General features: G+C 39.1%; 1 protein-coding gene across 1 annotated transcript; it reads right to left on the bottom strand.

Annotated features, from left to right (window-relative positions):
* Positions 1-11924: 11924 nt before the first annotated feature.
* Positions 11925-15322, bottom strand: LOC145771151 (kelch-like protein 26). Its single transcript, XM_082582892.1, has one exon. The coding sequence runs from the start codon at positions 14731-14733 to the stop codon at positions 12988-12990; it is 1746 nt and encodes a 581-aa protein (XP_082439018.1). The 5' UTR covers positions 14734-15322; the 3' UTR covers positions 11925-12987.
* Between the last annotated feature and the right edge of the window lie 1211 nt (positions 15323-16533).

The raw sequence follows: 16533 nt of genomic DNA, 5'->3' as shown, positions 1-16533 counted from the left end.
CCTTTTCAGGATTGGGTTGAATACCTTGCGATGAGAGAAAGTGACCTAAAAAGGTGATTTGGGGTACTGCGAATGTGCATTTGTTCTTGTTAAGGGTTAGGCCAAAGTTGGCAAGTCGTGAAAAGACTTCTTGCAGGTGAAATAAATGCTCTTCCTGGGATTTTGAAAAAATGAGTATATCGTCAATGTAGCAAAAAATGAAGGGTAAGTCGCGTAAAACTTCATCCATGAGGCGCTGAAAGGTTTGACTAGAGTTCGATAGGCCCATGGGCATGAAACGGAATTGAATGGAGCCAAGCGGCGAGATGGCAGCAGTTTTGGGAATGTCTTCGGGTGCTACAGGAATTTGATGAAAGCTCTTGAGTAAGTCTAAACTAGAAAACACGTTGCAGCCATTAATGCGGTTAGCAAAATCGTGAAGGAAGGGAAGTGAGTAGCGGTCCGGTTGAGTTTGGAGGTTAAGTTTGCGATAATCAACCGTGATGCGATGGGACATTCCGTCCTTTTTTTTAACCATGTGTATGGGTGAAGCGTAAGGCGAATTAGAATACTCAATTACACCCAGATCAAAAAGAGTATTCAGTTCCTTGGACAATGTGTCGAGCATTTCTGGGGACATGCGCCGTTTGGGTGAGCGGACTGGTGGCCCTGAGGTGATAATGTGATGTTGTACGTGGTGAGAAATAGATTTAGTGAAGGACGATTGATCAAAAACGTCAGCGAATGAGTCGAGGAGAGAGTCAATGGAAGATGGCGCAGGAAGTGTACTAGAGATGTTATGAGAGGCAGGTTTATGTAGTGACGCCGTAGAACTGTGATTAGTATCGCGACTTGCATGAATGGGCTTTGCTGAAGGCAATTTACTGGGACACATATTAACATTGGTGGAAGAGCGAGCGTCGTTTGAACATGTAGGATGCTTATCAGGTGGTAGAATTAATTTACGCTTGGGGATGTCAAGTGAAATTTTGAAATGTTCAAGAAAATCCATTCCTAGAATGGGATGAAGAACATCCGCGATGAGGAAACGCCATGAAAATGATTTGTCGAACCCTAGAGAGAGATGCAGTTTAGTGTAGCCAAAGGTGGGGACTTTGGTATTGTTGATAGCATATAGATGGGACGTACTACGTTGAGAAGGTGCATGTTGCACGGGAAAAATGGAATAAGGACTACCTGTGTCGATAAGCCATTTAAGCTGAGTAACAGAATCGTACATGTAAAAAGGTTGAGGCGATGAAGGATATAACTGTGTGGATAGCCCCGCTGTAAGTCCTATTGACGAGGCAGCGGGGCGGCGCCGTTTTTTGGTGGACCGGAGAATGCGCAAGGAGGGGAGCAGTTGCGTGCCTGGTGTCCAAACCTGTGATGGTAATAACAGATAGGTGGGGGGTGAAGCGTGTGCTGTTATCGGTGCGATGAGGGTTGAAGGGCGGCATGGCCTGAGGATAAGAACGTGGGCGCGAGGGTGATTGTGGACCATGACTGCGCGTTGGAAGAGGTGCAGATTGCTGATCGGGCAGCGACATGAAGGTTTCGAGAGAATGCGTAAGTGAAGAGATTTTTTGTTCTAAGAGCTGATTGATTAGAGACTGAGAAGAATGATCGTGGGATGTGAGAGGGTCATGTTGTGAAGTGGAGGCGTCTAAAATGTTGTTGGCCTGAAGGGCCAGGGTGTCAAGATCTAGATGCGTGGAGGCAGCTAAAATGGGTCGTATTTGTGACGGCATGCGCTCCAGAAATAAATTTTTTAGAATGGCATTAGCCGTGGGATTGTGAGCATTGTCATGGCCCAGCAGCTTACGCATCTCATTTAGGAGGACAGTAGGTCTTTTATCCCCTAGAGTGCATTTGTGGAAAAGGGTGGATAGACGTGCGGAAAAGCTCTGCTGATTGGCTGAGATGAGAGCCTGTTTGAGTGTAGAATAAGGCTGATGGGTGTGTTGACCGGTGAGGATGGCGTGGTCAACATCACGCAATTGAGCATAGGATAAAGTATTTAGAACAAGATCGAACTGGATCTGTTCATTGTTGAGGTTGTGCGACCTAAATAGAGATTCGCACATGCTGAACCAGAGGGGCACATTCTCCGTCCAGAATTCAGGAAGTTTAATATTGACAGGGGAATAGTAGGTAGGCGTAGAAGTGGAGCCTATTGTAGTGATATCGTGTGGCGCAGTTGCGGAGGAGCGCATGGGTGTGGTGAAGGTTGCGTCTGCGTGGGACGTCATAATGGGGGTGGTGGATGCTGTACTATCTAAAGTGTAAAAGGAATTGTTGGAATGCATTGGTATTTGAGAGTTTGAAAAAAGATTGGTGGAATGTGTGGCCGCAGCGCAAGCGGGAGTGGAATGTTGAGTTACCGGTATGTCAGTGAGAACTGAAACGAATCGAGGCATAGTGGGGAGATTGGTAAAAAGTATGGCTGGCAACTGCCTGTAGGGTACAGTGGGTAATGGTTGATTACAAAAAGTGTTAAAAAAATTGTTTATGCAGTGGTTTCTATAGCAACAGTAAAGATAAGGTACCGTAGAAAAAAAAATGGAAGTTATAAACGATGCATAAAGACTACCGTAGATGATTACATAAGGTTAAAAATTTTAGCATGCAGTGGTTTGTATGGCAACCACAAGGTTAAGGTACCGTAGAAATAGAAGTTAGAAACTAGGCATGTAGACTACAGGAGATAATTTCAGAAAATTAAAAAAATTTTATGCGGTGGTTTGTATGGCAACCACAAGGATAAGGTATCTAGGAATAGAAGTTAGAAACTATGCATGTAGACTACAGTTAGAGATAATTTCAGAAAGTTAAAAAAATTTTATGCGGTGGTTTGTATGGCAACCACAAGGTTAAGGTACCGTAGAAATAGAAGTTAGAAACTATGCATGTAGCCTACAGTTAGAGATAATTTCAGAAATTTAAAAAAATTTTATGCGGTGGTTTGTATGGCAACCACAAGGATAAGGTATCTAGGAATAGAAGTTAGAAACTATGCATGTAGACTACAGTTAGAGATAATTTCAGAAAGTTAAAAAAAAATTTTATTGCGGTGGTTTGTATGGCAACCACAAGGATAAGGTATCTAGGAATAGAAGTTAGAAACTATGCATGTAGACTACAGTTAGAGATAATTTCAGAAAGTTAAAAAAATATTTGAAAAAACGTGGTACATTACCAGGTGGCGTGGATGTTGTTGTTGCAGGTCGTGAGTTCGAAAAAGGTACTCGGGGTCACCATTGTAACAGAAGTGGCTAAACTAATATTCTGTATACATAGACAGAGCACTACTGTTGCTTCTCAAAAGGGTTTCTTTATTGATTACCCAGCGTGCAAGAGGATGTCATCAGATAGCCGAGACAACGACGAGCTACACCAAGTTGTGTCAATTTAAAAAAAGAACGAATATTGCCATGCTAGCGTGTTTTATGCAAGAATCGAGTGCTGCCAGGCGCATTGGAAATGAATTAATAAAACTTGAAACAGTTGAATTATGCTAATAATATTAAAACTTGAAAGTAGACTAAACAGTAGAATTATGATAACTGCACTGCAGATATGGCTGATGACGAATACGAGACAGCAGTCGGTACAAAGTCATTCCAACAGGTGTTTAAAGCTGATGTAATATTTCCTGTTTAAACAGGCCCAAACAAGTCCAAACAGGTTTGACACAAGTCTATGAACGATGGTGCAATTTTGGCACATTTTCTAGCAACTTCCATGACGTAATATTCAGTAGACTTGAACGGTTTTATATGACGTTTGATTTGTACAGAGATTGGCCGTAACAACCAGCAACAGCATTGCTTTTTGCTTGCCGCTGGTAGACGTTCTTGTGGAAGCAATACAAACCAGGTCATTGGTTCGAGGACAGCGACTTTCAGCTTGCGACTGCATTCCACCTACAATTTAGACTTATCTGTGTTTAATGCCTGATCATTAAGCGACACTGCTGAATTGAAGACCAAAATAAAACAGAACATGCTTCAAGCAATTGAAGAAGCAAACTGCTCTGCTGAAGAGGGGAGTAGCAGCGACACTGAAATGGATGGTGGTAGGTAGAGCCACGGAAGACTTTTTGCACCACCTTACGCAAAAACCAAGAAAAGAAAGCAATGCGCGTTGAATCTGTTACAGGAGTATTTGGAAGCGGGCCCTGAGGACAAGTTAAGCGGATCCAGATTCACAATTGGACCGATAAAAAAACTGTTTTAAAAACATAACACTCCCATTCCGTTAAGTGCTGCAGTAAAAATATTGTTTTCATTGCAGCACTTGTTCATCACCAGACTTTATTCGTTCATCCCCGACGCCGACACACGCTCCATCGATCTGACACTACCAAGACAGGCATGGGTGCGCCGCAACCGTCTCCATACTGGCGTCGGGCTTTTCCGCTCAACCATGCACCAATGGTGAATGGCCTCTTCCTCCTCCTGTGAATGTGGTGCCGAGGAACAGACCGCAGACCACATCATTGATTGATTAAATCTTTATCCTCGGACTGGGAAAGCTTCTTGCAGAACTTAATCCTGGCAGTTTCGCATACTTGTAGATTATTGTTGAAGTCTTGTTGCCGGGAAATTATTCCATCTATTAGATGCCGCTAAATGGAGAGCAATCCTTAACGTGCGTTGCTCAAGCGCATGCCCTGAGAGTCGAACCAGTGCCGCTTGATCTTGAAGCTTCTTCGTTCCAGAAGTGACGCGCTAACCAATTGAACTATCGGGGCGGACATCATCAATGACTGTAACATCTTTAAAGCCACCTAATAGTCCAGTCGTTGAAGCGAAAAAAGGGGCCAAACCTTGACTTAATTGGTGTAAAGCTGAAATTTTGCACATTGGTTCTGTTCAGTGTGTATATTGACCAAAAAAAATCCCCGTGAAAATCTTTTGGTGAAAAAATGTTATCCGCCTTTTTTAAAAATCCGCCATTTTTTTCTCAAATTGGCGGATAAACAAAATTTGAATATTTTTCCGAAGTATCGACGGCTTCTTTAAAATAACTTATATTATTGTTGTCACAATTAATAAGCAAGTAGGTACTCAATAACAACTATATTTGGCTTTAAACGAAGTGACATTAACAAAATATTATATAATAGCCTACGCTAATGAATAATACTTCCAAAAACGATAATTTTGTTCACTTATACAAGTTATAGTCAGGTCAGTATTTGACCCCAAAAAATTCCTACAAAAGGTTTTCCAACGTTTTTTTCTAGTATTTATCATCAAGAATAATATATTAAAAATCTAGGAGAATCAGAGCACCGGAAAGTTGTCATTTTCAAGATGGCCGCCAAAACAGTATAATGACAATAATTCACTTAATATTCATGCTAGAGCTCTAATTCTGGCGTCTATCCCTAGGTTTAAGGTGGTAAGGAATTCATCAAAACAAATCAAAATGAAATTAACTCATTAGTTTAATGGAAAGACTTATATGAAACAAAATCAATAGTGAAACACTGGCAGTACAAGAATCAAATACCACTTATTAAGTTATTTACATTCAGTTGCTTAATAAGTCCTGGTCATCATCTTCATCCAGTGATGACTGATTGTACGTATTGTCACAGGCATCAAGTTGCACTGTCCACATGCTGAGATACAGGGTAGATTATTCTGCCTACAGGTACACCTGGCAGTGCTACAGGCAGTTGTGCAGTTGCAGTAGATAATCTATAAGAGGGAATCTGGGGCCGCATTCATGTCCGACTCTGTTGTCACAAACTGACTGCTTCCAGTTTCCAACTCCACCCGCAAGTTTTCATATCACACTCCTGTCCTAGCCAGACCATTATTTGGTAGTAAACCCTTAGGCTTAGACAGTGAAATTTTGTTGATGACTCAGTAGGTGGTAGGCGTTCTGGTGTCACAAATGATTGGGAAGAGACTACCATACTTTATTTCTTAGTACTCTGTAGCGCAATGACGAGAGGGAATCCCTCCGCGTGCACCCCAAAAATCACAGCCACCGCTTGACAACCTTATTGGTTCACAATGGATGCTGCTGTCTGCTTTGGAAGAAGGAAGCAATTGGTACAGTCTTTCAGAGTAGCATCACACTTTACCAGATTGTGAAAAACAGATTTTCTTACCCACACCAAAGGTTCTTGATGTTGTGTCACATCCAGTGTAGGCATGTAGAAAAAGTAACTGGGAACATAATTCTTCACCCATCACCATTTTCAGTTCGTTTATATGATACACTTTGTCAGCATTTGCCTTGTCGGAACGGAAGTATAGATCTTTGTTTGCTTGTTGCGCATAATGAAGAAGCAGGACCAACAGATCTGTGTCTTCTCCAATCAACGTTGTCGAGTGTGATGCACGAAGAACACAGCAGCCTTCACAATCGAAACATCAGCATCCCCTGGGGCATTGACCACTTCGCAGCCTTTAGGCTACCCCGAAGTTCAATCCTAGTCTCCTCTGTGATGTTGAGTTGTGATATGTTGTGCCTTGGAATCATACGGTTTGCTTTCTGACCCGGTGTCAAGGCAGCAATCATTCCCATCCCGTGGGAAGTCCCCTTCCTATTCAGGGTGATAATATTATGATCAACATTGTCAGCTGCAAATAACATTGTGCTTTCGAGTAGGTCTATGTTCTCTAGAACGATGGATTCTGACGCTACACAATCAGCTGCATTCTTTTCAAACCTCAGGACTTCTGCGTAAGAAGAACAATATCCCATATTGTGTAAAGTATCAACAAGAAATCTCGACCTGTACAAATGATGTCCTTGAACAGTAAGACCAATTTGCAATGGTGCAGTCACCGCTCGTGGTCTGACAGCTTGGCCAATACTTGCAACCTTTTGCTTTGTGTCTTTTCCTACAAATAAGGAACTCAACAGTGTTCGCAAAGTTTCAGGCAAGTACATTAGAGCAAGACCGAGATTGAGTGTCGGTTGCGTAGCCGAGTGGGGAGAACGTCTGCGCGACGTTCGAAAGGACGTGGGTTCGACACCGCTCAAGAGCACGTGGCTGTGTCTCGGCAAAGACACTTAATGGCAAGCCAAAATAAGGGGAGCAGCTGACTCGAAGACTATATGTCACTTCGCTGCTTCCTGTAGTCTGTTGTATAGCATCTGTGATCAAAGTGTTACTGTATGTTATGTATGGCAAATAAAACACGATTATTATTATTATTGGAACATCATTTTTGATGTCACTTCTGATGAGCCTTGCCGCAGTTTTAATTATTTCTCTCTTTTGTGAATCTTATCATCCTCATGCCTTGTTTTTAGGTAACGAGATCGGAGGATTTCGGATGTTTTCTCTCTCGTAGTGACAATGTCATAAAGGCCCTGACCTTCAGCTATACAAACAGATTCACCGTACTGTTTCTGTAATTGGATTTTCAGATATTTTGATCCATAAGGAAGGCAATCATCATTTGCTAAAAATTTCTTCATTTTATATCTGAGGTCTGATATCGTTAACTGTTCTTCATTATTCTGTTCAAGATGGGAACACATATTTAGAAATGCCTGGTCCTGTTCCTCATCCTTCGGTCGCCCAGAATTTTGACGTTTTGCCTCAGGTAGCCTACTCTGCCGCATTGCAAGGGTAGCCTACGTTAAACCCATGTACAAAATTAACACTATAAGAATGATGGTAGGCTATAAACAGTCTGCAACATGCAAATCGCCACAGTAATATTCAACACAACCTTTCACGGCGAATGACCCATCGTTAGAATATCTCTCACAACACTCTAATATAGTCCTTGCAAAAACATCTGTTTTAACGAAACTAAAGCCAGGCCTGGCCGTGAGAACTCGAGTTCCACAAAATAAACAGTCAGTCTTACTGTCAAAATTACCATCAAGAATTCGAACACTTCGTTTCTTCGTGACGCAGGACTAGAGATGTAAAAAAACGTTTTTTTTTTGTTTTTAAAAAAAACGAGCTCGTTTTTTTGTTTTTTATTCGTTTTTTTTGTTTTTTTTTACCTATTTTGACATTAAATGTCACAATATGCAGCAATTAGGGTAAACTCATTGCAATAGCGTCTCTTTCAACAAAGAAACAGTCTCATAACTCGTATAACTTACTTTAAATGAGACTATATGTCTGGTATAGGCCTATTTTTTCATTGCAATTTTGTAGATCCCAAGTCTCGACACACGAGCCATAAAGATTTCTCACTGTCTCAAATAGCAGTAACAGTGTCCTATGGTTGGCCCATCTCAAGTATTGTCTGTAATTTGGTCGAGCCAGTTGTTAAATGCAGTACCACACTCGTGTACAGTTTTGAAGCCACCTGGGATTTTGGTTAATGGGCATGTTAGGACCAGGTGGTCAGTGTCCTGTTTTTCTACTTAACAAAGGCACTTTTGACCAGCACTCCACACCTTTTCCAGTACAACGTCAAGAGGTTGTTCCAGTTGATGTGCATTTGGTGCCAACTTGATGAAAATCACACAAACGGTTCTCGAGTTATAAGTGAAGTAACATTGGCCATTAGGTGGCTTCATAGATAAGGAGCAATAGAAAAATGGCAATATCTCAAGAACCGCTCAACATATTTGGATAATATTTAGCTCTACCCCATGTTTTCTGGGGTGGGCTATTTGTTTATGAACATTAAAACAAGTTTTGGCAACTATTTTTTCAGATAAAAATAAATTAACCTCTTGTCGTTATGCACCAATAAAACCATGATGCGTAACTTTAAAAAAAAAATAGTTTTTTAATTGGGTAGAGGAAAATTTGATGAAAAGTTTGGCAAAAGCAGTGTAGTGCTAAAGCCCCAACTTTTAGCCCAAATCACATTTAAATGTAGTGAAAGATGGAAAAATTTTGATGTTTTTTATTTTCCCTGAAGAGGTTCAATACTCCATTGTGATGTCATAGTCATGTTTATTTTCCCTTAATCACACCATTGTGCTGTCATAGACATTTTTAAAAGAAGTATGGTTGCACTTATCTATCCAAATTGAACTACTGTAGTTTTCAGGACTTTGAGACTTTAGCACTTTTCTGTTTTTGCCAAATTTTTCATCAATCTTTTCCTCTACCCAATAAAAAAAATTAAAGTTACGCATCATGGTTTTATTGGTGCGTAACGACAAGAGGTCAATTCTCACTCCTTTCTACTCCAGCGTAGTTCCCAAATAAAATAAGTTTTCATCTTTGATGTTTGTTTTGTATCTTTATCCTGCATTGCGGTAGCCTAATATGGGTAAAACTTTATTCTTGTCAGGAAAAGTATTATGAAGCATTTGTTCACTAGGCTATGTGAACACTGCGAGCAGTGCTGAAAAACTCCACTTTAAAGGGAAACTTTCTTCATTCATGGTTGGTAGTTAGCCTACTAGCAATAGTTAACATGGGTGGTGGGCATTTGAAAGGAACATTAACCTAAACCTTTTCTGACAAATGCACTGACTTTTGACAGCTAAAAATATCAGTGATAAGATCTCTTGCATTATGTCACAAATGATCTGCAGGAAGCATCAATGACAAAGTGTCTAAGACCTTACAACACATGAAAAGAATACTTCTGTTTCAACATTTATAAAGCATATTCATCGTTGTTATAAGCTATCAGTTAAAAAAAACATGTTTAAACAAGCTATTGGCAATAGCTTGCATTAGTAAATTACCACAAACAAGGTAATGTGTGTTCTGAATACTGCCATCTTGTTTTTGCCAAAATTTCGTCAACCCATTGAGTGTGTACAAGAATAACCAGTAGGCCTACCGGTAGGCTATACTAACATCGTAGGCTACCTTCCATAAAGGGCACTTCCATAAAAGGAAAAAGAAATTAACTCATCTACATTATGTCATGTATCAAATTGCATTAGGCTAATTCAATGTTTGTTAGGTCTACTGCCACAAACATGCCTGAGAATGAAAAAGAAAGTGAAACAACGTAGGCTATAGGGCTATGCAAAAAACATATGCTGCTGCCAAGCACACACACTTAGGAATTTCAGCACACCAATAAAACCAATTTTACTAGTTTAATGTTTTTCAAGAGCACTATAATGAAACTAAGCTGCAAATTGTAAAAAATTTGCAACTTTTCCAGAAAATTATGAAAAAAAAAAAAAAAACCCAAAAACGCGTGTTTTTTTTGGCCCAAGTTTTTTTTGAAAAAAAACACGTTTTTTTTAAAAAAAAAACGGTTCGTTTTTTTTGCATTTACAACTCTACGCAGGACCCATTTTCCTCTCTGTTTTTTTAAGCTGTATATCGATTGGGTTGGTATAACGTTTACGACAGTCTATGTGTACTTTTCGACCAGCTGTCGCAACAATGTTGTCCCCTCTATTAGTAAAGGTGAGTCCCATACTTGATCCAAGCATCGGGGGATGAGAAGATAAGGTTCTCATTATACTAAGCTTTCAGCACTAACGAGAGTAGAGTGGCCAGTTCCTTTCTCTCTGCCGCCTTTCCTTCAGCAACTACGCCCACCCAATTTATTACACCCTGGGTAGAGGTGAGCGGTGTGTTTCAACAACCAGCTTAAGCCGGGAGTCGAATTAGGATTGCATGATTGGAAAGCGAGCGCCATTCCACCGCCCTCTATTAGTATTGGCAGCATTAATCATATCAGCATCCTTTTGACGCAATATAGCCTACTGGAGACTTCACAAGCTTGAATTTCCTTGTCACAGATCGTAATTTCTTTGCAGGCATTTTCCCTGAACCCTTTTTCCGTGTATCCACAAACTTCCTCAGGCAATCACGGCGGACCAAAACTTTGCCAATGCGAAATAATTGCAGTATGAAATTTACTTTTAAATGAGCACCAACACCGTTGTAATAACTTCATAAAAATTGAATAATTCAGTATTTGGACATTTTTGGACAATTTCGAAAATAGCGGATAACTTTTTTCACCCAAAAATTTTCATGGGAATATTTTTTTGGTCATTGTACACAATGAACAAATTTTCAGCTTTAATGTGCAAAATTTCAGCTTTACACCAATTAAGTCAAGGTAAAATCCTTCAACGACTGGACTATAACGGAGTGGAAGGTCTGCGTGTCAGGAATGATGAAACCAAACGCTGGCTGCTCTCTAGTAGCTTTCCAGTGTAGTCTGGAAACATCGTGAATCTGAGGAGGTAAAAGGATAGACTCTCGGCCCCAGAGGCTCACACGACGACAACGATTGGGCAAGGACATTTTAAAGCCCAAAACGGCAGACCTGAGTGACGAGCACTTTGAAATGCTCGTATTTCTCAAAGGAAATAAACTTATAAGTCACTGGGTATTTTTTTTAAATAAAACCTTGTTGGTTTTGTACTTGTGCTATTATGTTAGCATGGATGGCTCTAACACTATATATCAAACATTGCGGTTAAACTGGACTTGCATGCAGAGCTGGCCAGGTGCAGAATTTTATGTTCAGATTTGTGAGTAACTGAAAGTAACTAGTAACGGTAACTAATTACTTTTTAAAATCGGTAACTGTAACGGTAACTCAGTTACTATTTTGGCCAAGTAACTGTAACTCAGTTACTTTTGAAAGTAACTTTGCCCACCTATGCTAATAGACAGTAAGACACACATTAAAAGTCCCCAACGACAATCTCATTTTTGCCGGAAGACGGCAGTGTCTGACGGGTATTATGTCTGACGGGCTTCGATGAACAGAGCACCCAGCAGCACGTTGCAACCAGTTCCCAGGAAGCTGTACGTTTCGACCTTGATGGATCGCAGTAGACATGGCCAAGAGAGTGTACGTAGCTGCAACCACCTTAAATAAACATACAAGTGAATGGCTCTTGTCTCAGCTTGGATCTCTAGAAAAGGTGGAGTGAACATAGAACACCGTAATTTTTAACTGGCCAGCTTGCCCGGGGCTAGCGGATTACCCATTTAGCGGTCGACCTACACATATATTTACCAATGCTCGAACACTAGCTAGAGCAGACACCAATGATACAAAACAGATTTATTCAAGGTTATGAACCTGAACATAGCCACACACATAAATTACCTAATTGAAATCATTTTAACTGTGAAAAAATATTTTAGATCTTCTGTGACACAGAAAATGGCTAAGCGATACAGTAACTCTACAACGCATTCACTAGTCTCGAAAATGAGAAGATTTGAGTTAATATATTCACTTTGCAAGTAACACAGACCTTTCTATGATAAAATATTTACATTGACGAATGAAATTCTAATGAGTGCAAAAACCGAAGTAATTCTTAACTTTTCTGCAAAAGATAGTGATATTTCTGTTTATCACGATTAATTGCGATACAATACGATAACAAATGTAACAGAAAGTTTGCAATTTTCATTTAGGTAAGCAATCGTTATTAAACTAAGGCTTGCAAACTTTCAGTGACAAGTCTTACCATGGCATAAATCTTTAAACTCGATGATCTCAAAACTACTTTTTTTACTTGGGCCACTTAACAACCAGCTGTCCCAATTACTTCTGTCGGTGGCAAAGAGGTGAAAAGCTTCAAGTTTTTCAGCCAATACAATACATTCTTTTTCGAACGATTTTGTGACAGTTGTCTCATAAAAAAATCATATTTTACGATTGAATACAAATTTATCGATACAATTTCAAATAACGCGATAACGTAGCCATTTAAATTGCACTGACATTTCAATAGAATAAAATTCCAACCCAAAGTAAAACAATTATTATCAAAATATGATATATACACAAAACAACTTGAGTTTGTGATCAAAGCAATCATAAACCTGGTATAGATAATCGACATACAAAAATAAGTGAAGCATATGAAAGTCTGATGCTTGTTCTGATATTTGGCCCAAGTCAATGCTGTCGCAAATGGTGAAATATACACCACCAGTCCACCACAATTGGACCAGCAAAGATAAAAAAGTTAGCATTTGTAAAACACTGCTGTTGGCACTGTGGGTGTTTGTCACATGAAACCAAAAGTCTGTTCTTTTTATTTTGTCACAATATCATAAGAAAATAGTGACAAAATGTGGGCATGAATACAAAACCCACTTGTTTACACCACAACAAGTGAATGATAATACAAATCATCTTGCGTTTCACCAACAATACTCCATGTATCAAATAATGGATCATAACTTTCTATTTTGGTGACCACATCACCATCACCATCTAATCCACCAACAACCACAATTCTTCCTTGTATGACAGAAGCGGCACATTCAAGTCGTTGAAAATTCATGTCTTTAACATAAGTCCATTTGTTATTTTTGGGGTCATATTTTTCAACACTGCTCAGAGGTCTATTACTATGCCAAGACTTACCACCAATGGCATAAATGAAACCATTGCAGTTAACAGCTGCTAGACATTTTCTGGAAGTTTGCATATGCATCACAATTTTCCATTCATGATCAATAGTTGTCAAACATTCAACAGAATATAAAGGCCATATAATTCCACTGAAATTACCAACACCACCAATTGCATACAAACAGTCATTGCATGCGACTAGTACATGTTGACTTCTGCATTGATTCAAAGAGCTGATGTTTTTCCATGTGTTACCAATAGGGGTGTATGCTTCTGCTGTTGCTAAATGATTATGGGTACCAACAGTTTCTCCACCAGCAACAACCAAAACCCCACTTAAACTTGCAGCCCCAATAAAAGATCTTGGCTCTTTTAAGGAACAAACTTTACTCCATTTCAAATTAATTTCTTTCATGTTCATTCGCCAAACAGTTTTGGTGGTAAGATTTCTTGATTCTCTTCTCAAAATATCACCTCCAATGTTATAAATACAATCATACAAAACAACTGAACAACCATACTTTCTCTTTACAGGCAAATCTGGATACGTTTTTGGAGACGCTTCACAAAAATTCATGATTTCAAGCAATTTATCTCCTTTATCAGTTCCACCTAAACTCAATAACGTAAACTTTTCCATGTTGACTGTTGTCTGAGTTGCTTGTGACTGCTGCTTGTCAGAACCTTGTTCTAAAATTCTTAAACGGTCATTAAATTCTTTCAAAAACCGTTTGCATACCTCAGAGCTTTGTAAAACTAACTCTTCTTTCAAAACAACATTTTCAATAAACTTTCGAGAAAGTTTGTCAAAACTGATATGTTGAAAGACTTGCTGAAATACCAATGCATGATTTTCTTCATACCTAGCCCACTTAATCAAAGCATTGAATAACAAACTTTCTTCACAGCTTTCACCTCGATTGGATAGCCAGCTGAGAAGATCATGTTGGGATAAACCTTTGAACCCATTGGTGCTTGATGCAATGTCAAAGTTTTCACCAATAACATTTGTAGCATGCTCTTTCAGCATTTTATTTTCATAACGATTCGCAATTGCAAAAGCATCGAAGGAATTTTCTGGAGTAACAACTGATTTAAGAAATTGAAAGCAAAATTCCGTTAAATCATTGACTTGCAAATAATCAGCTGCAGCGAGTAAATCATAGACATTCCCGCTGTTTACCTGAACACTTCCTGTGTAAATAAACTCAATGATTGTTTTCATTGAGCTTTTATCAACGCCTTTAATTTCAACAGACTTCTGGTGTTTTTCTTTCAGTTCAACTTTGAACATTCTCTTAAAATACTCAGAAAAACAAGACAAAACCATTCTGTTCGCAAGAAAGCTATCACTGTCTATACAGATTTCTACATCATTAAAGACTCCGGCACGTCTGTTGTCATTTATGAAATTCAATAGCTTGACTGCATTGTCCTGTGTTTTATATGAATCCATAACCACAGCGGTGTCACAGATTAAAGATAACATGGTAAAATGGATTAGTTTTGGATAATTAATTCATGTTACATGTGGATAACTTACAACAATTATCTGGAAAGTAAAAATAAATTTGGACAATGCAACAACAGTTAGGTTCATCAATGACATCACATAAACCTTGCAGCTAAGCTCATTTTGATACTACTGAAAAAAGTTTAAAAGATTGCAATGAGTTCTCAGTACAAATCAACTCCAGAGTGGCCCAGCAAAGTGTGGACTAAATTTCATAATAAATTTAAACAAATTTCCGGCCACTAAATTATTTGTATTTATTACTGGTTTATAGTATATACGCTATAATCAATTAATCATCCTAAAATAAAATTAAAATGTGACAAAAACTCAAGTCACCAAATGAACATTCAACACTGGTACCAATTGAATCAATGTAAAAAATGAACTAATGTCTGCCAGCGCCAGCAATTATTTATCTCATGCGAAAAGGCTTATCCAGTAGTGCAAAAAAAAACTGTAACTTCTAAGGTAAGTGGTTGAACCCAAACAAAACTAAGCCAGCAAAATGTGCTATTATGACTGCTCACAAAGTTCTTAAAGCAAAGATACTCGCAATATGTGAGAATTAAATCGAAAACCGATAAAAGAAAGGGTGTTTAATGGTCTTGGTTGCAGATATTGCCTGCATTAAGACATCTCTTACCTCTATTATCACCTAGCCAACCTGACATCGTTTTATGCGGTCGCTAAGGTTGACCCTGGCTGGTGTAATAACTCCACAGTCATCAACTTGGCAGTGTACGAAAACACAGGCAACAAAACGTTCAAATTAGATAAACAAGGGTCCACGTCTTTTAGGCGCTGACAGTTAGGCGCTGGTCTAATAGGCGCGCACACTGTGGCGTCTGGATATTTAGGTGCAGAGCACTGTGGCGCCCGTTCATTTAGGAGCTATTCCTAGTAAAGTCTCTAGATTGTATCAGCTTGGCAGGTAGGGGGGCGTAGGGCAATGCTTCTCACACAAAATATTATATTAAACAGGAAAATATATTGTTTTGTTAATGCGTGTGCGTTGTTGGTCATGGCTTCAGTGAGTGAAGTTGCCTAAACTGGCAATGCTTTTTCACACAAAATGTTATATTACACAGAAAAATATATGGGTGAAGCTGCTTGAACCGGAAATGCTTTTCACACAAAATGTTATATTGAACAGAAAAATATGTTATGGCTTCCGTGAGTGAAGCTGCTTAAACCGGCAATGATTTTCACATAAAATGTTATTTTGAACAGAAAAATATGTTGTTTTTTTTAATGCGCGTGTTCAGCGTTTATTTGTAGTTAGTCCAGGTTTGCGCCGGCGAAAGCTTTATCAATAAATTATTCAAGTTTCCGAAAATGTATGAGATTGAGTTCACTTTTAGTTAGGTCAAATAATAACTAAACATCAGTAAAAAATGTACCGTAGGCTGTACTCAAGCGGGCGGTAGGCTTGAGTGAAGAGTAGCTTAGTTTTCCGTCAAAACCAGAACTAGGTTTAATAACGAGCGAAGTCTCACCATTATGATTGCAACTTGTAGCCAAGGTGTAGCCTATATGCCCTGTAGAAATGTATTCATGTGAACAGTAGTAGAGCGTCTTACGCGTTCTCGTCACATGGCCAATCCATCCCGAACAGAAGTAATTTATATTTAATCTAAATTACCAGACATTTTTCACACAAATCTGTTGTATTTACGCGGTAAAAACATGTCATGTGATCGACGTAGACGCGCAATCTTGACATCAAATGAAAGCATACATTTTCAGCTATCCGAAGATGCAAAGCTTTGCAAT

Source organism: Aplidium turbinatum, chromosome 1, assembly GCF_918807975.1.
Source record: "Aplidium turbinatum chromosome 1, kaAplTurb1.1, whole genome shotgun sequence".
In the NCBI taxonomy this organism is placed as follows: Eukaryota; Metazoa; Chordata; class Ascidiacea; order Aplousobranchia; family Polyclinidae; genus Aplidium; species Aplidium turbinatum.
This window is presented reverse-complemented; position numbering and strand designations above follow the sequence as displayed.

What these genes read in the sequence shown, in the direction of transcription:
- LOC145771151 (XM_082582892.1), bottom strand. Translation starts at nt 14,733, where the DNA reads ATGTTATCTTTAATCTGTGACACCGCTGTGGTTATGGATTCATATAAA.